At 39.2% G+C, this 23,731-nt stretch overlaps 1 protein-coding gene across 1 annotated transcript in view; it reads left to right on the top strand.

Annotated features, from left to right (window-relative positions):
* Positions 1-23,731, top strand: part of REJ6 (receptor for egg jelly 6) — a 70,588-nt gene that overhangs the window by 18,682 nt on the left and 28,175 nt on the right. The window contains 24 exon segments of the mRNA NM_001098460.1: positions 906-1,076; positions 2,080-2,372; positions 3,043-3,180; positions 4,241-4,270; positions 5,431-5,562; positions 6,716-6,806; positions 7,667-7,800; positions 9,073-9,324; positions 10,333-10,613; positions 10,615-10,618; positions 10,621-10,813; positions 11,677-11,864; positions 13,063-13,287; positions 14,099-14,269; positions 15,126-15,286; positions 16,050-16,146; positions 16,465-16,698; positions 17,126-17,183; positions 17,186-17,278; positions 17,281-17,342; positions 18,259-18,540; positions 19,474-19,624; positions 19,991-20,232; positions 21,362-21,566. Coding sequence (NP_001091930.1) covers positions 906-1,076; positions 2,080-2,372; positions 3,043-3,180; positions 4,241-4,270; positions 5,431-5,562; positions 6,716-6,806; positions 7,667-7,800; positions 9,073-9,324; positions 10,333-10,613; positions 10,615-10,618; positions 10,621-10,813; positions 11,677-11,864; positions 13,063-13,287; positions 14,099-14,269; positions 15,126-15,286; positions 16,050-16,146; positions 16,465-16,698; positions 17,126-17,183; positions 17,186-17,278; positions 17,281-17,342; positions 18,259-18,540; positions 19,474-19,624; positions 19,991-20,232; positions 21,362-21,566 — 3,888 coding nt within the window.

Genomic DNA, 23,731 nt, shown 5'->3' with positions numbered 1-23,731 from the left:
ATTTTCAAAGATACTAACGGCTTTCCATAAACACAGAGCGAGCTTCGAACCCGGAACCTCTCGTATGATAATCCTGGGCCTTAAAAATATATTACAGTTCAATCTATGAATATATAAGAGGAATAAAATGACGACGTGTAAGAACAGTATTCAATAAAAACATATGTTATTTTAATCATGGACCTACTAAGATGTTAGACTATGAGGGTAGACCTGGTTCACTGATTTATTATCAGTTGAATCCCTTCAGGTCTAAAACAAAATAATTCTTTGACTAAATGAACGAACACAATTATTTCCGTATGAGATCCATTTCTCACTTTGATTTTATAACTGGGTATATAACATTTGTTACAGAATTACAGTAATTTATATGGTACATAGAGGATTGATTTAGCTACAGTCCACTGTTGTGAAAACGGGCCAGAATAATTATAGTGGCAAAATGGCGGAGAGGCTGTCACCTGACTATATAATGGTTACAAAGTGGGAACATTCTCCACTGCATGCAGAAATATAGCAAAAATACAGCCATGTAATTCTGCCATCACTAATATTGCATTCGTCATCCATCATCTTCTTTGATAACAATGGTTTAATGGAGCATGAGTGACACCACAGTACATGATGTGAGTTATATGGCCCTCCAATAGGCAAGTGGAAGATGGTATGTTTAAAAACTTCATGGAATCAGATTAATCAATAAAATAATGATATGATGAGTGTTGCATTGACATCACACGAGAGACATGAAGCTAGTGTTGGGCCTTTGCAGGGGCGGATCTGGGTTTTTAGGTAAAGGGGTGAGGGGGAGGAGTAAAGCTTCGAAGAAAAAACAATCTTTTCATCGTAACGGACCTTAAACTGGCTTGCATCAATATCTTTTTCTTGTCATCTTGTTTCAGATTTAACCAAGAGTGGACTGGTGATAAGGGCCAATGTCTTGGAGAGTGGCAAGTTCTATTACGTCAGGGTGTATGTGGAGGAGCCAGGGCTGCTCGAAGGCTTCACAGAGGTCTACTTCTACACGAACCTGCCTCCCTTCGGAGGCAATTGTAACATCGAACCAAGAACGGGTTAGAATCCCAGTGGGCTCAAATGAAATATTGTGCTATTTTAGTACGCGTTTGGTCTCTATGTAACATTCGTTTTGGATAGAAAAGAGTGGACATTTGAAACTAATTAATTAAAAAGGAATTGTTATTCCCAATAATGATTCATTTGATGTAGGAGAAGCTCTTTTAATGATATCAGACTCGATAGTTTCATTTGAAACATGGTATGATAACATGATATCCTTTATAAAAATATAAATGTAAACAATTATTGATTTACACAGGGAAAGCTCTTGAGGCGGATTCCAATCTAGAAAATCAATCAATTGCTCCCGAGAGCGATTTCATTCTCAAAAGTCTGCCTTGATTCGTTTGACAAAGAGAAAATCTCTTATAGGATCTCCTTGATCGATCGTGGTACCCAAGATCTGTGTACTTTCTTTGTTTTCTATTATAATTGCATCAATAGATATATGTATACAATTGAAATTATTTATCAATGCATTGTTGCTCCTAAAATGTATGTGAATGGTTTTACTAAAATTTAAAGATAATTTGTGAGATCTACAGTGTATAAGCCGCGTGGATACTTTTGGAAGTTCGATAATTCGTGGTTTCATTGAGTACATCAAGATTTAGGATGGAAAAGTATACATTTATATCATCCGCAAATGAAATGAATTTAAGTACAGATGAAGCTTTACAAATATAATCTATGAATATTAAAAATTATAAAAAAGGGCCTAGAATCATCCTTTAAGGGACTCCAAACTGCCTTTGGGATATATCAGAATATATATTGTCGTTGATTAGATAGATAACTTTGGGACCAGTTGAGAGCAATTCCTCTATGCCATTAATTGTAAGTTTATCCAAATGAATTGTTATGATCAAGCGTTTCAAAGGCCTTATTGAGGTCCATGAATAATTCGAGAATATACACTCCTTATTTGATAAAGATGTTACAATATCACCACATAATGCAGTCTCTTAATTGGAGTTCAAATGATTCCATTTGACACAGGGACAGCTCTGAATACAGATTTCACCGCAACCTGTAAAGACTGGAAAGACGAAGGGGATGAGGCCGAATTCACCGATGATCCTTTACCTTACGTTCCCTTACTCAGATACAGAATACAATACAGGCCCCAGGGAGAGGAGGCATACTCACAGCTCGTGCCAGCTGGAGAAACGGGAATAATTAAACAATTAAAGTTTTCCATCGGTCCAGAAGCTTTCAACTATACATTTGAGATTCTGTTCACAGTCCTGGACAAGTTTGGAGGAATGGACCAGGCAAATACGACAATTCAAGTGAGTTATTTTTGGTTTATTGTTTGTTTGTTTGTTTGTTTGTTTTGTTAATGATTTAGCTTGGTACGGAGCGCACGTTTCCTACCCTTTATCGAATAGGAAGAAAGAAGAAGAGGAGGAAGACAAAGAAGAAGAAGAAGAAGAAGAAGGAGAAGGAGAAGGAGGAGAAGAAGAAAAGAGAGAAATAAGAAATAAAAGAAAGGTGGAACGGAAACATGGGAGATGGATATAGTGTCCGCTAATACATGCTTTCCTCGCTCAAACCTTTTTAAAGCAACTTTGGAAGTACATGGCGCTTTCAACTATAATTATAAGCTTTGCATGGAAGTTTGAATTTAGCAAAAATATAGAGCATTCGATTCCTACTGACTACTTTAACTCTTATCATGCCACAGGGCTAATCCCCATTATGCCAAGCCCCAAATCCCCCCGTGCCAGGTTGTTTTGGAGATAATCTGATTAACGCGATGGTTCTATGAATAGCGAGTGCAAAATACACAGCACAGTCCAATGATCATGAAAAATATCTGCTATTACGAATGCTGCATTGGCACGCACATGGCACTCAAGCGATGGCTCTCTCGCATGTACAAAGCACTATAACGATAGCGTGCATGCAGCCTTATGGCAGGCTATGAGTTAATAGCTCCAGATGTTCTCTATCCTTTAGGTTATCCCAGGCGTGGCGACCAAGGAGGGACTAGTTGATCTCTTCGGTACTGGAGGGGACATTGACACTTTTCTCCAGTCTAAAGATCCAGAGGCCGGCATGCGCTACCTCAGTGCCGTCATATCGGTGGCAGATGGTGTACGTTCATGGTCTTTTTCCATCCCCCCCCCCCGTTAAATCTTAAGCTTTTGCCCTTAAAACTTGAATCTTAAACTTTTGAATGACCATTGCAGACAAGGCGCCATTTACTGACGCAATATGGGTCTGCGTCAGGGACTGGGGTAGTTTTTGACGCGTCACTTAAGAGTGACATCGTACAAAAAGCGATTGCCAAATTAACCAGTTGACTACCAAATATTACCGAATTTACTATTTTCTTGTTTTCATAACTTTTTGTGTGGCTAAAAGCACTGATCAAAGTTTCTGCTGATCGTAGTTTTTAAAATGTTTTTTAAAATCGTTCTTATTATCGTTGAATAAAACTTTGACTTTAATTTGGTATCGTCTTTTTTACCTTTAAAGGTATTACAAAGTTTTGGGAAATTTTGAAAAATGGGTGGATAGTGATTCTTTACAATTTTAATATATTTGGATGCCCCTGTGGATTTATTAAAAACGCCGGAAATTTTAGCCCCTAAAACACTTCTGCTTTCGAGAAAAATTGAATATAAAGATTTACCGGTGCTCCCGGTAAATTTTGATTAATTTCAAATAGCTCCTACGGCTGTACAATGGTAGCTGCGACCATGAAAATCTCAAAGTATTTAGTTGTGGTATATAATTTCCAAACGAGAATAGCTAATCAGTCAACTTTAGTAAATAAACATTGTTTCATAGCTTAATTGATATTTTGAACTTGAGAGGGAGCTATTCAACATAAAGTGTTTATAATTTACAATTTCATAACTTTAGAGTCGATTTCAACCGCGACAACGATCACTGAATATTGTAGGATAGTATATGCTTCCAATATGTTCATTTGAACCAAATTTATGACCCCATACCAAAACTTTGTATTACCTTTAAGTAAACACATTGGGGTTGGGGAATTGATCCAGATTATCCTGGCATATGAAATGAGCAGACTTTACGATTTTTCACTGGGCCTATAATTGAGAACATTATAAACGTTATTGATAATTGGAAACATTATCTCTTTCTCTCTCTGACTCTCTTTCTATTTCTCTATATTCATTAGGCTGCTCTGGATGTGGCGGACACAATATTGGTAAGATCCAAACGATAGTGGGTTGATTCAGAGATGGTCGCGACAACGGAAGCAACTTCTGCCTTTTTTTTATTTTATTTTATTTTTTTTTATTTTTCTTGTATTTTTTTCTTCTTCATTTTATCGAATCTTTAAAAAATGTGATTCTCATGTTTTGTTTTAATAAAATAAACAAAGAAGAAGAAGAAAAAAGAACTTCTGCTTGCTATGTCCTTTCGTGGATGGAGCTCCATGTAAATCATATCCTTCCCGTAAAGATTGTACGAGGGAGGAAGGGAGCCATTTGGAGCTCCTTGATGATCACGCTCGCGTACTCATTGTGTCATAACTATAACTCACATAACGCTATGATCCATGAGTCCGTGCCCAGACAATTTCGTTTCCTTAATTGATCACATTTTCATAGCTATCATTTATAGTCCATACATGCTGGTTATATAACTTAAAGGGATCGTTTGACAATGTTAAATCTGAGATACACGGCCCTACGTGTTATCAGTGTCTGTGATATGGTGTAATATTGAAGCCCTAAAAAAATTGCGCTTCAAAATGATCAAGAAGTGCCTCAAAAAAGTAAAAATCTTGGAGTGACCGGTTTTACCATACTCGTTTTCCCCAATAGACTGTAGTGTTATGAAAACCGTCAGGCGAACGGTTTTCAAAATTTGTAATTCCAATCATAAATATCTTGATAATCAGACAGGCGATCAGCTTGTAAAAGTCATGGGGTTCCTGACTGACCTAAAGGTTTATAATTATCATTGCATCATGAGCTAAATCCAGAATTTTGTTTCAGAATCTGAGACAAAGTTACCGGATCCCTTTAACGAGAATACACTAAATCATCCGAGTCCCCAAATGCAATATTGCAATATAATGCAATATATATTTGCAACATATTGCAATGTAGGCCTAATAACTATCATCTCAAGCTTTTTATTGTTTATCGCATATAATATTTCATGAATCTTTCAAAAAATATTTTAATTAGTGCTACTTAATTGATACATATTTTCGTGAATTCCAACGGCAAACTAGACAGTCCGGATAAACATCCCCCATCGCCCAATGCTTAACCCAAACACTAATATAATAATCATGTGGACAACTTGCTGCAAACGACCATTGCTCATTCCTCGATCTCTGTGATGGTCTTGCAGGTAAAGGATAAGACGATGAATGTGTTGACCAACATGAGTGGTCTGGCCAAAACATCGGATAACATCAACTTGGCCGCGGACACGTTCAGTACCCTCTACGCCAAGTCTCCCCCGCCCAGTGGCTATTTAGCTGTGAGTAACTATACAATCTGCTGAAAGAAATTAAAGCCCCACTGTCCTACTTGTAGCTACTTGCTCCCTCTATATAGAAAACTTCCCCAATCGATGCCTGTTGGTCCCCCATGATCCTATTTTTCTTATGTTAGTTGAGAGCTGAGTTAATGAGATAGCCACCTGTCAGTGACCTTGCTGTGTGGTCTAATCCCTTCTGGCCCAGTAGTAGTGACGGCCTTTAAATAAAATGATTCCCTACCGATAATGATAATGATAATAATTACTCTATCTATAGCGCCTTTTCGAGAGGACACATGGTGCTGTTTTTTAGTCTAAGGAAATATCGAGAATTAATTTCATTAAACAAATTCGTTTTACACTGGCTTCTTGCCGTAGCAACAAACATAATTGACAAAAGACTTATTAAACTCCGTTTCGTTGACAAAAGACTTCGTGTATGGCTGATTGTCAACGAAACGGAGTTAATTCTGTGTGTTGCTATGGCAGGTAGCCAGTGAAAACGAATTCGTTTAATCAAATTATGGAAATGCAAGCATTGCTTTAAACAAACAGAACTTTGTTATTCCTAGCTCATTTTTGCTGATTGGGGTGTCATATGAAAGGGCAGAATATGAACTTCCTAGAAATGCGATTTTCTCTTTGAAATTCAGATATCATCCGCCAAATGACTTTTTGGTACCCTCTCAAATTTTTTTTAATCACTCATGCGTAAAATGTGCATCATATGAGTTGCATCACATTAAAAAAGAGGATCTTAGCTTTACAAATATGTGTCATTTATTAAATATAATTATGATTAAGTTATGATAAAACATCGATAATTCTCGGTTTCGTTTTTTCTGGGACGCACTGTATATCTTCTGATGTGTTTTTGAAGAGATGTGAAATAAAATTGAATTAAATTGAATTGAATGTAAGCACGTTTCGTAACAGAGTATGCTTTACTGGCTCAGTGCAAGGATTGCTTAAAGTAAGGTATGTGAAATGAAACACCTGCCTGGACAAATTTGTATAACGTCAGCTGTCTGCAACAAGGCTGTTAGTGCTTTGTGTCGTCAGTGGCAGTAATGAGTATTGAGATAGACTACCATTGATAGCTGCCACGTCGTGCTACACACTAATAAGAATTTAAAACCTGTTTTCTGCTCAGATGAATGCGGCTACAGCTTTAGGGGAAATGACTGGTAATTATGCCGACATCAAATCAAGTAGCGCAGATGACATCAAAAGAACAGGTGATTGTAAGTATTAAACCACCCACACAATAACCAGTTTATTCATTCATTTATTCATTTCGGTTTATTGAATCAAAATTCCTTGTTCAAACAGTCTGATACAAACAAAGATTACAAAGTTGAAATGTTCAAAGATATAAAGAAAAATTACAAATAAATCTAGAAACAAAGGAACAAAAATTAGTTCAAGGAAAGAATAACAATAATAATAACTTCATACATCATACATAATATAAATCGAATTTACATACATGAATGAGTGGGAAAATAAAAAAAAGAGAAAATGGAAAAAGCGTTTCATTCACTCTTCTCATAACATGTAGATTTTGAGCGATAAACACAATTACAGAAATGGATATATAAAACACGAAGTGATAATGATAATATCGGATATACATGTAATACAAATGAACAGATCTATTAGCAAATATGAAGAAAGTTAGAAAGTAAGAAATGAAATGGGCATCTAAAGAAGATCTAAAGAAACAAGCGTGTGTAAACAATGTGTACAAAATATGTGTCTATGCGACATTTATTAACAGAGACGTCTCTTTCTATTGGAAACTAAATTCTAATTTGTATACGCTGTCTGCAAATTTTAATGATTACCTATTCTCTCCCATATTTTCATCGTGAATGTTGGGAAAGGTTTTGAAAATTTATCGGCAAACTTGAACATGCACGTGACAACAATTCTTTCGCATGCGGGCAAATTTGAAAATTTAGGGATCTTGGGTGACTAATTCATAATGAAGGCCAAATGTTAACCATCGGACGTTATAAATGTTTGTGTAATATGCAAAATTGAAATTGAAATCAAACGCTGTGACCTATCTTTGTTTTCTTCTTACTCCTATACACTCAAGCACTCATTTTCGCATGCGGAAACATGTTCACATCAACATTACCCTCCACGTCTACGAATTCATCGTCAGAAACGACTCCTACGACAGTTTCACCCCAAGACGAAGAAGAACAAATAAAAGAGGCGAAATATGAGGTGAAAGCACTGTCTTGAGACTTAAAGCTCTAACAATCTTAACTTATTGATGCTCTTCTTCTTCGTTTCATTTCATTTATGTTTGTTTTCCTCTACTTCTAATTATTCATTTACACTCTCCGTTTATATACTGTCTTGCAAGCGTAATCCTACTACTTATATTTTCTACTGGTTTTGAGACTATAACCGCTAACCCCCATCTCAATAATAGTCTACTTCTTCGTTCCATTCCATTTATGCTTCCTGTACCTCTACTATTAATTATATCACACTTCCCATTTATTTACTTGCAAGCAGGGGCGGTGATGCGGTGGACGGAGGGGACACGTCCCCTCATTTTTTTTTAGGGGGGAGGGGGATTGTCGCCCCGGAAAATTTGTACAAGTGCAAAAAAAAATGTATAGCAAATACTGACTAAAAGACTGCAACACACTTTTAGGCTCTGGAGGGCCCAAGAAGTAGCGTTTAGACTAATACAAGTGCAAAAATCTTCTCGCTTCCTCGCATAATATCCTTCAAAATGTAAATAAATATTGTAGAAAATCTGTATCCCGTTGGTATCACGTAAGCAAAGTTTACACTGTATGTTTACAAGATTAAGAGTTATAGAAATAGATCAGTGCAATAAAAATGAATATTCCGCTTGCTCTTTGAAGGAGTGCTTTCTGCCCGGTTAAACAAATTTTTGTCGCCTATACAGTGGTTTTCATCTTTCTAAAAAAATCAAGTCAATGTCCTTCATTACGTGACTAATTTTCAGTACTTTAAAGTTTCACTCACATTCTGAAAAGTGCTGTATTGTACAAGCGACCTTTAGGGAAAAAGTGTTTACATTTCTAAAGTTCTTTGGGAGTTAAGGCTTGTAATAAACACTCATTACCGGCAAAGTAAAAGTGAAGTGAGAAAAAAATTATAGTGCTTGTTTTTGTACTACAGTTTTGCGAAAGAATGACATTTTTTGATAAAACAAAACTCCAAAAACCTGTGAGGAGGTAGTCACTTCCGTCACCTTCGCCCCTCTCGTTCTCTATGCTCCCTCGTCCCTCGCATTTCGTCACACCGGTCATGAAAAGAAATCGCCCCCCTGCTTGCAAGCACACTTCTACTTCTTGCGTTTCTACTGGTAATTATGGTAGGGTATCCTGTCATCTATTTAGTTCACCAATATTATTCATGAATGACTGTTTCATGTATTGACATGTTGGATGATAATTAAATTGAAATTGAGTTTAATACATGTAACTTCTTTTTTTGGGGTGGGTCACTTTTCAGGCCAAATTACTGAGCTCTATGTTACTGGATGTCATCGAAGTATCCAGCGATATGATCCTGTCCAAGCAGGTAGCCGGTCAGGAAGCAGCCGTCACGATGAGCAGTACGCTCCAAGTTCGCAGTCAAGTCAATGCTCCTGAGGACATCGGAACAGGGGATGAACCTATTGCACTGGGAGGGGTCACGATCGGGCTTCCACCAGCCTTCGACTTCTTTGGGGAGGAAATCGGACAGAACCTTCTTGCAATGAAAGTAAGCGTACAGAAAGGGAGAAAGAGAGGGATAGGGAGAGAGAGAGGGAGAGAGAGAGAGAGAGAGATATTAGAAAGAGAGAGAGAGAGAGAGAGAGAGAGAAAGATATTAGAAAGAGAGAGAGAAAGAGAAAAGAGAGAAAGACCAGGGTAGTTTGGATGCATTCACATCTCTCTGCCAGCTCTTGATATCCAGAGCCACATCGGTGCAGATAACAACTATTCTTGATAGCTCTTCCTGATAGGGTTATGGAATACTTATTATCTTCATTAAAAAAAAAAAACAGTATTAAAATCCTTCATAATAATTATGCGCTTAAACAAGTTGAACACAGTTGCAATGACTTCAGGAGGTATCTCACTGAGCGGCGAATGCTTACAAACGTTGCGAATTTGGATTCGCCAACTTTGCTGACGAATGTTGTCGACATTAGTAGCGAAAATTAGAAACATTTGAACAAATTCTTAGCGCCAAGAAAAACTGTTTGCGAACTTTCTTGCAATCCTTTACAAAACTTTTGCAACCTTTTACGTACCCTGCATGGCGAAACCCCAAATTCGCTACATTCGCCGCTCAGTGAGATAACCCCTGAGATCCGAGAAATCAACTCAAGGTCAGTTTTAATATCCTATTGTGTTTTCCATAGAAATCGTTTTCGGATTATGTAATACGTATTGTAATATTTGCAGGTCTCAAAAAGGTGATGGACGCAGATACTGACTTTGCCTTAGGTTGACTTATCAAAAGTCTTTGCGACAGAGTGACTAAAAAGTTGTGCCTTGGTAGAGACCTTACTCATTTCTGACCAGACTGAAATTCAATCAATTTTGATGTACTTACAATTATTTATCTAGTCAAGAAACGCACGGCTGGAATACTCCCCAGGGAGTGGAGATTGTGCACACATTGTGTTCGGGCAAGCACTGAATCCAATGACCGGGGTAGTAAATCGCTTAGAGACATTGTATTAAGCGCTTTATAAGCGGAATATTATTATTATTACTTCAGGTCGTCGACTTTCCTGAGTCCAATCCCTTAAGCTACGGCGGAGGCAGTGGTGACATCGGGTCAGGTGTCACTACCATCGAGTTCCAGACAGCAAATAAAAACAAATTGGTAGTCTCGGGCACCAAGGAACCCATCAGCCTCACCATGAAGACAAACACGGCGCCCCCTGAGACGGAGGAGATACGAGCCAACATCTCCCAGAAGTCCCCGATGTCCTACCACCGGTTCAACATCACCAAACCCGATCAAGACTTCCGAGCGATCATCCGAAGCGACAGTACCGATGGTCTATGGGTGTTCGCCAAGCTGCAGTCCGCTCCTCTCGATACCAGTTACGATGTGGTCAAGCGGTTGCCACGGGTCATCAATGGAACTGAAGGTTTGGAGGAATCCTCGACAGAAGAGATCAGCAACACGTTTGTTCTCACCAAGGAAGAGCACTGTGGAAATGGGTCATACGTCATTGGCATCATGCCTGCAGGTAAAATGTTACTCATAAAGGTATATTGTTTTAATCATAGGGTATACACAGCACAATATATTTTACTCTTTATGTATAGTTTACTCATGAGGTATAAGGTATATTCTACTCATGAGGTATATTTTACCCTTAAGGTATATTTTACTCAAAAGGTATTATTTACTTATTAGGTTTAAGGTATATATTACTCATAACTTATGGTCTTTATACACAAGGTATAATTTACTTATTAGGTATAAGGTGTATTTTACTCTTTAGGCATATATTTCACTTATAATGTATAATTTTATTCACAAGGATTTATAAGGGTTTATTTTACTCAAGGTTTATTTTACTCAAGATATATTTTACTCATAAAGTATACTCATAATTCGAGCGTGAGGATGTTCTTGCTATTTTACAAAAATGTGTGCCTGCCTTAAAATTCCAAACTAGGCCCCGTGTTTATCAAAAAAGATGAGGATATTTTATAGAACCCCTTAAACCGTGAAAAACAAGTATTGTGGATTGTTAAACACAGGCTCCTCATTTTCAAAGACCCATTTCATCAAGGATAACTTTTTGGGCGTTTGAACCGCTGTGTTTACCCGCTTCTAGGGTATTTCTGCGACGTTTTGATTAAACTGTTTGATAGAATTCCCACTTTTTTCTTTCAATTTCCAGAGATTTGTTTACTTAACAAAACGTCCCTAATATTCCGATAATAATCATCTTTACTTTAGGGAAAAGGATCCCTTATCCTAGAATAATGCCTTCTTCTCCTGAAATCTGGTGAAGGTCCCGAAAAATTTAGAATTCTACGAGCATTTCACGAAATTAACCAAGTATAAAATAAAAAATGTGGGTTTTTGTTTGATGAACAGGTTCTGATGAGGAATTTGAGTTGCTGAATTCGACGACAACGCAGTGTTCTGGTGAGGCTGTTGGGGTGCAACTTCCCAGCGAAGAAAACACCACGTACATCGAGCTTGCCTACAACTTCAGTACCTATGTCTCGTCCTGTATATTCTTCGATAGTGAGACGGAGGAATGGAAGAGTGACGGTTGTTGGGTAGGATGATAGTTAAGGTGTTGCCAGAAAGTTCTTATACATATTTGCCAGCAGAAAAAGTTAATTTATCCAGCCTGCAACGATAAATAGAAGAAGAAAAAAAAAGATAAATAAAATAGGGGGTTCAGTAACCATGCAATGCATGTATTGCAATTTCTTCGATAACATTAACAGAGGATAATTGGAAAAGTGATGGCTCTTACGTAGGTTGAGAGTTGCGTCATCTACAAGTGTTGCTTGTATGTTTTTAAGAAGTATGGGGTATTTGGTGTCTAACAAATCTGTTGGTAGGAAAACGGGTTTTGCCAACATTTAATAATACTAAATATCTAATGAATGAACGAACTAAATAACTAACACACGTGTCGTCATCTTCCTACCAAACAGTCATACCTGACACTTATGATAATGGTTTTCCACAATGTTCTGTCTTGAGCTATACAATAGGCAGAGACGAGTAATACACCTGTATTAAAGCTGTCCATTTAAGATTCTGTCTGCGTTATCTTCTTTGACAATCAGTGCATCATTGCATAATTATCTTTTCAATAGTAATATCATCATTCCTTCTACAACATGGGGCCAAAGTAGTTAAATTTGCCTCGATTAATCTTTTGACACAGGGTAGCGTGTCTTTCCATCTGATTTCTAACAGATTCATTGGTTGTACATTCAATCCAAGATATTCTCATCGTTTTCCTCCAACACCACCTCTCAAAAAGCGAAAACATTCTCTTATATCTGCCTTTCCAACTCGCCATGTTTTGCAGCCATACCAGGCAATGGGGAACAAAATAGTGTCCATAATGAGAATTTTGGTGGTTTAAAGCCCTCTGTCTTTCTATACATGTGTCAAGGCACTTGCCAATGTTCTTGCCTGTATAGACCACCATAGAACCTAGCTTGATTGAATAAAGAACTTACTAACATTTTAAAAAATAACTAACTTAATAACTAAATAGGTAGATAAATGAATGCTGTGAGCGCCGAGCGCCTTGAGCACCATGCATGGTGGATAATATGTGCGCTATATAAATATTCAATATTATTATTATTACAATTAAGTAAATGAAATAAATGAATACAATTATAGATAAAGAGGGTCTTCTATGCAGACGGTGGTTATTTAAGAATGCTTACATTTTCTCTCTCTTTCTCTCTCATCCTCTTTTCTCTCTCTCTCTCCCTTTCTATGTAGACCGGTATTAAGACAACTAGCAGAGATACGCACTGTTTATGCAATCACCTGACATCCTTTGCAGCCTCTTTTTTCGTTCCACCCAACAAGATTGATTTCAGCACGGTATTTGACAAGAATATTCTGGATAACTTTGCTGCCATGGGAACCATCATCGGCTTCACGTCAGCCTATCTTCTCCTCCTCATCTATGCCAGGAGGAAAGACAAACAGGACATCATCAAAGTGAGTTTGAAGGGTATTTCATTCCGCCCACTGTATCTGTCTTTCTCACGGTTATGTAGGACAATAATAACCCCCCTGGGCAATCACCCCCCCCCCGAAAATACCCTCAAAGACAATTACCCCCCGGAAAATTACACACCCCCCCCCCCCAGGACAATTAACCCACAGGACAATTACCCCCGAAATAAAAACTGTTTTTTTAAATTTTATTTATTATTAACCAACTTATTATCAGGCTGTACTTCCCTTAATAACGAACAGGGGGGGGGGGGGGGGGGAGGGGGGGGGGGGGGGGGGAGGGGTAATTGTCCTCGGGGGTAATTTTCTGGGGGGTAATTGTCCTGATACGCTTTCTCACCCCAACATCTTATGAATAATGGAGAAATCCAGTCCAATCGGAGTTGGTTTTAATGAAAATTGAAAAAAAATAGAGAATGGGGGCAGTGAAGAGAGCAATTCAAACTATATTCACATTCGTTCTTTTATCTTTTTTCCACTCATGAGGTTATTTCTAATAGCCTGACTTGTCCAATCCTCAAATTTATCAAGCTGAAGTTTATAAAACACTAAGTTAATTGTTGTCCAATTTGATGCTATGCACTCTTTATTTTAGTACGTACGTAGATCATGTGATAAATCGAGACAAGATTCGAACTCGTTTGATACTAATCGGTATAAGATTCCAAACAAGTTTATTTTGCAAGGTGCATGCGGAGTTTTACAATTGTGACTCATAATACATGAAAATTTGTATATAAATCAATGGTTTCAGTCTATTTAAATTGTTGTATATATATGATATTCTTTTTAGTGGGGCGTAACTCCTCTGAGTGACAACCACCCATCGCATACCTATGGGTATCAGGTTACCGTGGAAACGGGAGTAAGACCAGGAGCTGGGACCAAATCTAATGTTGGTATCATAATATCAGGAGAGGATGCAGATACCGGAGCGAGAGTGTTGGATGATCCTAAACGACCTGTAAGACACTCTGGTCACACACACACACGCACACACACGCACACACACACACACACACACACACTCTCTCTCCCCTCATCTCTCTCTCTTCTCATCCTATCTCTCCTCACCCCTCTCTCTCTCCCTCTCTTCCACCTCTCTCTTTCTCCCTCTCGTTCTTTCTCTGTCACTTTTCTCCCACCCCCTTCTTCCCCTCCCCCTCTCTCTCCATCTCGCTCTCGCTCTCTCCTCTCTCTCTCTCTCTCTTTTCCCGCTCTTTCTCTTTATTAAAAATCTAAACAAAATTAATGGCACGTGATTTCAGCATTGAATGAGCTGCGTGTGTTTAAATCGTGATTTGTAAAGGTTCTACGACATACACTGCTCTTATCCTTTTCCATCACTTACCGACTTTTTAATTTCACCCTGTACCGAAAACTTTACCTAACCCTCACCCTACTAAACCCAAAACTAATTAACTTAGCAAAAATTGCTACCCGAAGCGTACTCTTTGAAGAAATAATAAAAGCCCGGAGCAGATCAAATGTTGGGTCACCTTCTATCATCATGTTCACCAGTTAAACCAATGATTTACTCTGTAGAGAAGATTGTTATAAATAATGGCTCGTTCAGTTATGACGATGCGGTAAACTACCGCAAAAAATAAAGAAAGACAAGAAAAGGTGGTTATGTTTAAAAGTAAATGAATGGCAAAGTTCTGTGCACAGCAAAGGTCCTAAGCGTATTCACTAACTTACCTCTTATGAAAGTGTGAATTGAGAAGCGCATTACATTTAAAGTCATCATAAAAAACACCGCCGCGTTTGGCGCTTCATTTCTGGACGAGCCTATCGAGACTGGTATCATCCTTTTACAGATATTTCAAAGTGGTAGCATCAACAGTTTCTTGATGACGACAGCCGGACCTCTGGGTCTCCTCGCCTATGTTCGAATCTGGCACGATAACTCGGGTGGAGGGGGACAAGCCGGCTGGTTCCTGTCCAAGGTAGCGGTCATGGACCTACAGACAGGCAAAGAGTAAGTACCATGACTAAGAACTCGCCAAAACACAATGAACACTATAACACTAAGAATACAGATAGAACCACATGTTTAGTGAATCTGAAAGTTTCTCCACTGGGTCTAAGAGGCACTAATACATTGTCCGTTTACATCAATGACCTGTTTAAAAAAGGATATCCTAAAAATTCTTCACTTGACTTTCAACCCGGAAGATTGAGGTGTTGAATCCCTGCCCATCCCTGTCACCTGTGCAAAACCTTAATCTTTGTTCAAAACTGTAGAATACGACATGGAGGTAAAGACCGCTCCTCCATCATTTCTTTATTCAAAGGACTCGTACCTTTCCCGCATTTTAGTTCACCTGGTAAGACCAGTGCCTCCACCCCCCCCCCCCCCATTTCACCAGCAGCCCTTCAGTGACTAGACCCAAGCTACATGCCACCAGTGAAGGGAATGTGTGTTCCCTGTATAGTCAATACTGTGATTATGAAGTGTGGTTGTAAAAGATGAAGACATTTTACTGTCTCATGGCTATTGATTTCATGATGATGGACTGATTCAAAAGATTGAGACGGCGCCAGATTTCTCTTAAAATACAATCCAAGGTGCAGGCTCCTCTATTAATTGAAGTCAACAATAATTTTGCTGAAATAGGTAATTATTTTCAGGCATGAAGAGCATGAAGACCGCCAATCTCACATAGTGGGGAAGGACGGTAGACCTTTACATTGTTTGAAGATTATCGTAAGAATTTTATATTGATTATATCAATCTGCAGGTTCTTCTTTCTATGTGAGCAGTGGCTTGCTGTTGAACAGGGTGATGGTGACGTAGATAGGACATTGTTTGTAGCCAGCAAGAAAGACTTGACTCAGGTAAGCAGAAAAATGTGTACACTACCAAATCACAACAGTAGAATTCTTACTACGACCTTACCAAAACATAAATGGACATGTATATGCACAATAGTAAATAAATAAATAAATGATTATAGATGAAAGGAGCCTTCTATATGGAGTTATCACGTGCTATTGTTATTTGTTATTTTGTTTTTGGTATAATTATCATTATTATCATCAGTATCATTATTATTATTATTAATATTAATATTATCATTATTATAATCATTATTATTATAACTATTATCGCTATTATTATTATATGTCATCCCTGTATCATGTTTTCTTTGCTAGGTCGGGCAACTCGTCTTCACAAGCGGGCGAAAGAACCTGTCCGACCAGCACTTGTGGTTCTCCCTCTTCAGTCGCCCAACAAGGAGTTCATTCAATCGATGCCAGCGACTGTGTTGCTGTATTACCCTCCTGTACACCTCCATGATAGCCAATGCCATGTTTTACAAGACAGAGACAACGGCTGCGAACTCACAGGCAATCATTATTGGACCAATTACGGTTACGCCTCAACAGGTCTGTCGTATTCTCAGATTTGGCTAAGAATCCAGTCTAATTTGAGGACAATAAACTCCCTCTCTGTTGTCACAAATATTCTTTTAACCATGCCAAGAAACATATTAACTCTCTTTGTATTAGGCCTACTAGTAGGTGCACAATGTTTTACCTGTAGACCTTGGAAGCTGGAGCCTGAAGAGCCAAAAAGAAAGAGTCGCTCCTGCAGTCCTGGGGCCTTAGTTGAAACTTTCCTTGATTAGTGAATACACACACTCCAATATCGTTCTCTAGGTAGAATCTTTTCCGGTTAATCTCAAGCTATCAGTTACTGGCTGCCATTCTTTTTGTTATTTCTTTAAAATATGAAAGTATTCAAAAATTGAAATTCATTAGCTGTTAAGATCTTCACCTCACAGTAAGCTTGTTTGTTCTTCTCTTCACATAGATCTCTATAGGTTTCATAAGCTCTCTGATCGTGATGCCTGTCAACCTAATCATAGCCCAATATTCCGGAAGGCGCGACCCCTTGACCCCGATGCACCTGACCCCTTAATAGCCCTTATCCGGAGAATCTTCACCATGAAGAAGAAGAGAAAGGGGAGAAGTCCATCGAACAGTTGAGCTTTGAGGAAAAACGCCATGATATGGCCATATCTGAAAAGGTACAAGATAATAAAAAAAATGGATTGATTGTAGTAATGTTTTCTTATTCCACATAGCAGATAATCTATAGATGGCAAATACATAGGAAGATATCCTGCTTTTTGTTCAACTTCTGACTGAAAGATGATAACTAAGGTGGCAATCGTATCGTAAAAGATCCATAAATCTTTAAAAAACCTCTGTCAAACTTCTATGTCAGATTACTCTCTTAATGTTATATGCAACGGATGTCCTGATTACAAATATTGTCTGGTATGTCAACAATTTGAAAACTATTTTCTGATGGATGAAGACAAAATTTGCCAAATATTCTAATGTTAAACCAATATTAATCTTCCTGTTGTATGTGGTAAATAGCTTTTCTTGGGATATTAGAGCCATTCACATGCTATTTTCATATGATACAAAGTTTACTAGCTGACCTTACAAAAGCTATTTCAATCAGTGAGAATCTAACAGGAATCCATGCCATTTTGAACTGATGTGATTTTAAAAATTCAGTAACTTATTTCTAGAAAGATTATAAAAATGAGTTGCAGATTAATTATTGTTTAAGAAGATTGTATCTTCATCTTTTTGTCTTCTTCTTGTCTCTTCTTTCATTTTCTTTGATTATTAACTTTTCTCTAACCAGATCTATCAAAAACAGGACTTGAAAATGTTACTTACAGGATCAACAAAATAGGCTTGATTCATGTATGAGTTTGTTCTTCAATATTGTTTTCTGAATCATATAATATGATGATGTATGAAATGTGGAAATTTATTTGTAATTGTGTGTGAAATGTTAATCTTTATCTGCTATTTTGTTTATGATAGAAAAGAATAAATATTTAAAAAAAACTTATAAATAGAACAGTATAAGGATCATTAAAACCCTGTAATAAACGAAGACTGTCATCTTGTTTTCATCAGCAAGTAGAGGTTGAAGTAGGAGTAGGTCAACCTCCACCCGATCCTTCATCTGACCCATCACCAGCTGAGCCCAGTGCTGCTGCCATAGCCGCCAAGAAGAAGTACCCTCTACCCCACTGGACCATCTACATTGCCTACGCCCTGGCATTTGTGGCATGCTTCATATCATGTTTCTTCAGCGTATTGTACAGCTTAGAGTGGGGTAAGGAGAAAGCAGAGGAGTGGCTAAAGTCCATGGTTGTGTCTTTCTTCAGCTCGGCATTCATCATCCAACCAGCGAAGGTAAGATAGCTCTAACTTGTCGTGATCAAGAGTACGACCAAGACCGGGTAAATTTGAGTGGCAGGAGTGGGATGAATTAAAAGGTTATAGGCAGGAGTTAAGGTCAGTGAGCACACCTCTTTTTAACTCAGCAACGGTCATCCAGTCAACGAAGGTAAGAATTTAATATTTGGAGACCTAATCACGTTAGGAGTCCGTGTAGGTGGGAGTGGGAAGAATGACATAAGTTGAAAGTAAAGAAGGAGTTTCGGTAAATGGCCATATCTTTCAGCATTTGTTCTCCAACAAAAGCAGGTAAGATGGCTGATTCGTTAAAACGTAATAATGTTTGAAGTTAAGATAAAGAAGAGAAGTGTTGGAAGTAAAATATTATACTTCTATTGACATTAGTCATCTAACCATTAAAGGGTATTTATTCCTATTGCTTTTCTTAAGGTTTTTAAATATGAAGAGATTGACGTCGTGTAAAATTTCAAACTGTAGCTAAGATATTCTTTCAGGTGTTCCGAATATGTTAATGATTGATTCATTGAGAGGTAAAGATTTTTCAGTGTAAAAAAACAAACAAAACATTTAGGTTTTCACATAGTTCAACATGTAAGTTTACATGCGTTTTAGTATTAAAGTTGTCCTATTATTAATTCGTTCGTTTGTTTATTCATATGTATTTCTTCTGCTCTTTGCAGCAGTTCAGCTTAAAGTAATGTAAACTGTTTATTTCCAGTTGACCCCTTTGGTGCATTTCCTTTCATAGTGTTAAAATGATGTCAGGGTTAGGGGTTTTACGTTCAAGCTTCCAAAAAGCAGAGAATTCATCAAAGCCTGAATAATTCTCCATATCCAACCATCACTTTATTAAAACAAATGGAATCCTTAATGATTAGTAAATCAATTCAATTTCTCTATCTTTTTCTTTTGGGAAATCATTTTCAGGTGATAGTCATTGTTTTTATAGTGTCCATCATCTTCAAGAAACCTTCGAAAATGAACGATGCCGATGCTGAAGGTCTCAAAGACAAAACAATCAACAAACTTCAGACGGATGAAGAGTATCTCCATGAGGACTCGCTGACTGCAGGGAAAGGTACTTTTCCTCTCTCTCTCTCTCTCTCTCTCTCACCCACCCCCACACACCCTCTCTCCTTTCCATTTCTCTATCTCGCTCACATTCTCAAATCCTCTCTCTCAAAAGAAAAAAAAGTAAAACCAATTTTCAATTTCAATTATCACCAATTCTATTTATACTACATGACCCTAAAATCCTTTTATCATTGTAACTATAAAACTTATAAGGAAGTCCATACTATTTTTGCAAGCCTTGTAATCTTGGTTCACATTTTCTGTCTAGACCAACTATTTTTGTCTTCCTGAAATGGAATAATATATTGAAAAAATACAATTGTACTGTAGAATGATATACGATAATTGGTTGCTTTTTTCCCCCCCGCAGTCCCTGGCTACTCCATACGACCCAAGACTGCGCCAACCAAGCAGATCTTGCAGGAGGCTCGCAAGGAACGTCTTCGAGACATGCAGGTGTCGGGCGTGATACGGGACGCTTTCTTGTACGCTCTCTTCTTGATGGTGGTCCTGTACCTGGCCTACATCAACAGAGACCCTCAAGCCTTCCTTATGTCTGAAACGATCAGGAATACATTCGTGAGAGATAGCATCGACTACCTTGTGGATGGGGTAAGCATGCATGCTCATTGTGTCAAATCAGTCTATTCAGGCTACCAAAGGTCAAGACGTCAAGTCCCACTGAAATAGAAATAAAAAATTAAAAAAAAAAAAAAATCATTATTGTGGTGGCTTCTTAAAGCACATGTCCGTCACGCCATGATGCTTTTAGCCCTTCAGTACCCTGGTCATAGCTGGCGACCAAATATGGAGCAATCTCGCATATCGGGTGCCTATTTACACCTGGGTGGAGTGTGGCAAAAGTAGATTGGCTGGTATGCCAATATGACACACACAAAACTAAAATCTTCAATCTTAGGTCCCTCAGGTATTATAATAGCAGTTTGTTAACTGAAAAGGAAACTTTGCTAATATAAAAACTAAATAAACGGACAATCTTGTTTACCCTGCAGATCTAAAGTAGATGTGGACATCTATTATTTCGATAAAACCGTTCTGCGGTCTGCAATGTTCATTTTACATGATGTAATGAGGAAGAAGTTTTGAGTTAAAAATATGAGGATATTTACCATCCTTGCCTTCAGTTCATTTTGAAGGGACAGGGGCATTTATAATTATTACAATTGAGCACTTACTAAGTAAACTTGGTTTCATCCGGTGATCTCTTGGTCCTAAGTCACTGTTTGATTCACAAAGCCACTAAGGGTTGATTAATATACATTCATGAATTCATGCTACTGGGATTCATGGTGCACTTATCCCTTGGCAAAGGCTGTTTCAGTTTGTACTAAAAAAACAAAATGTATACCCCCGGATCCATTATGTACATGACAGGCAAGACATGATGTGTTACACAACAGCATGAAGCCCTGATTATCCCACTAAGTTGCTCGTCTTGACAATTTTCAGCACTCTGTGAGGAAATTCATGTCATAATAGTAATATTCATACACTCTGTACATTCCTTAGTATAATGAAATGTGTGATATGAAAAGCTCGTAAATATCAGTTCCACTATCAGATTTCGTGTAATTGTTTTGTCAGATGTAGGCTAAAGGGGAAAGAGGACACGGAAAGTAATGGATAGGACAACACAATTGGGAGTACATGAGAAAAAGAAAGAGGAGACAGAAAAAGTATATATATATTTTGTCTATTTAATCGCATAACTCTGTAACAGGTAGAACCGGTGACTTTCGGCGCCCTGTCACAGAGCACGCCTGATGAATTCTGGAACTACATTGAACAGACCCTTATACCAGGTCTCTACGGTTATAAGTATTACAATGGAGAACAGATGCATTGGAGGGATACAAGATTCCTGAGAGATTGGCAGAGCTATCGAGTGGGTCCTGCAAGGCTTCGGCAGCTCAGGGTAAAGCCCTGTGAGTATAAGATGGAAGTGGGTGTGTGGGGAGGTATGTGGGTGTGTGGGGAAGGTATGTGGGTGTGTGGGAGGTATGTGGGTATGTGGGGAGGTATGTGGGTGTGTGGGGAGGTATGTGGGTGTGTGGGAGGAATGCGGGTGTGTGGGATGTATGTGGATGTGTGGGGAAGGTATGTGGGTGTGTGGGAGGTATGTGGTATGTGGGGAGGTATGTGGGTGTGTGGGAGGTATGTGGTGTGTGGGGAAGGTATGTGGGTGTGTGGGAGGTATGTGGGTATGTGGGGAGGTATGTGGGTGTGTGGGGAGGTATGTGGGTGTGTGGGAGGAATGCGGGTGTGTCGGAGGTATGTGGGTGTGTGGGAGGTGTATGGGTGTGTGGGAGGTATGTGGGTGTGTGGGAGGTGCATGGGTGTGTGGGGAGGTATGTGGGTGTGTGGGAGGTGTATGGGTGTGTGGGAGGTATGTGGGTGTGTGAAAGGAATGCGGGTGTGTGGGAGGTATGTGGGTGTGTGGGAGGTGCATGGGTGTGTGGGAGGTGTATGGGCATGTGGGAGGTATGTGGGTGTGTGGGAGGAATGTGGGTGTGTGGGAGGTATGTGGGTGTGTGGGAGGTGTATGGGTGTGTAGGAGGTTTGTGGGCATGTGGGTGTGTGGGGAGGTCTGAGGGGTGGAATGTGGGTGTGTGGGAGGTATGTGGGTGTGTGGGATGTATGTGGATGTGTGGGAGGTATGTGGGTGTGTGGGAGGTATGTGGGTGTGTGGGATGTATGTGGATGTGTGGGAGGTATGTGGGTGTGTGGGAGGTATGTGGGTGTGTGGGAGGTATGTGGGTGTGGTGAAGGTTTGTGGGTGTGTGGGAGGTATGTGAGTGTGTGTGAAGGTTTGTGGGTGTGTGGGAGGTATGTGGGTATTGGGGAGGTATGTGGGTGTGTCGGGGGAGATATGTGGGTGTGTGGGGAGGTATGTGGGTGTGTGGGGGGTATATGGGTGTGTGGGGAGGTATGTGGTGTGTGGGAAAGGTATGTGGGTGTGTGGGGAGGTATGTGGGTGTGTGGGAGGAATGCGGGTGTGTTGGAGGTATGTGGGTGTGTGGGAGGTGTATGGGTGTGTGGGAGGTATGTGGGTGTGTGGGAGGAATGCGGGTGTGTGGGAGGTATGTGGGTGTGTGGGAGGTGCATGGGTGTGTGGGAGGTGCATGGTTGTGGGAGGTGTATGGGTGTGTGGGAGGTATGTGGGTGTGTGGGAGGAATGTGGGTGTGGTGGAGGTATTTGGGTGTGTGGAGGTGTATGGGTGTGTGGGAGGTTGTGGGCATGTGGGTGTGTGGGGAGGTCTGAGGGGTGGTATGTGGGTGTGGGGGGGGGTGAGTGGATGAGGGTGTCGTAATGGGTAGACAATTGGATATGATTTGGCTTTTGCATATTGTGTATCAATTCCTGATTTTGCACGTCTGGCGGGGGACTCACCTTTCACGTCACCATACAGAATGTGCGACTCTGGATCAAACCCCGTGTCATTTTTAAGCAGACAAGAAGGGCGAACCATAGACCAACTCACGTGAGCCTGGGCAAGTTGTTGGATAGGTCATCACTAAATAGATTTAGCATGTATGTAGTTAGTGAAGAAAATGGATATTTAGATACAACTACAGAAGCAAATGCCCTATTCAAGCGTTACATCCCACTGTGTTTCCCCACTTACATCTTATTTGGAGTGTAGGTTTGCCTATATTTTTCTCAGACTCACTCTCTCTCAAATTATAAAAACCAATATAGAATGACAGAGATGGTGAGGTTACCACGCTGTGACTCATTGCAATTGTCATTATCTACAGTAGATATGTACACTCTACAGACGTATACGAGTTATACGAAGAAAGGGAAATAGGGAATATCAAAAAATGTTCCGATACAAACATGATATTCTTTCCTGTACAGAAAAAATGAGTAGTGGAGAAAGATTTTCTACAAAACTATTGACCATAATGGAAAGACCCTATGACCATAACCCCCCCCCCCCCCACTGTAGATGAAACAGAGTAGGGGCACATTATAAATGTATATCCGGTGGCAAGTGATATTCTTCCATAGTCATTGATCTTTGTGGGCAATAAGTTGTGGGTGAATTGAAGAACGACCTTTCATTTTTTCTTCTTCTGATTGTTT

This window comes from Strongylocentrotus purpuratus, unplaced genomic scaffold, assembly GCF_000002235.5.
Source record: "Strongylocentrotus purpuratus isolate Spur 01 unplaced genomic scaffold, Spur_5.0 spur5_scaffold_14, whole genome shotgun sequence".
NCBI lineage: Eukaryota > Metazoa > Echinodermata > Echinoidea > Camarodonta > Strongylocentrotidae > Strongylocentrotus > Strongylocentrotus purpuratus.
This window is presented reverse-complemented; position numbering and strand designations above follow the sequence as displayed.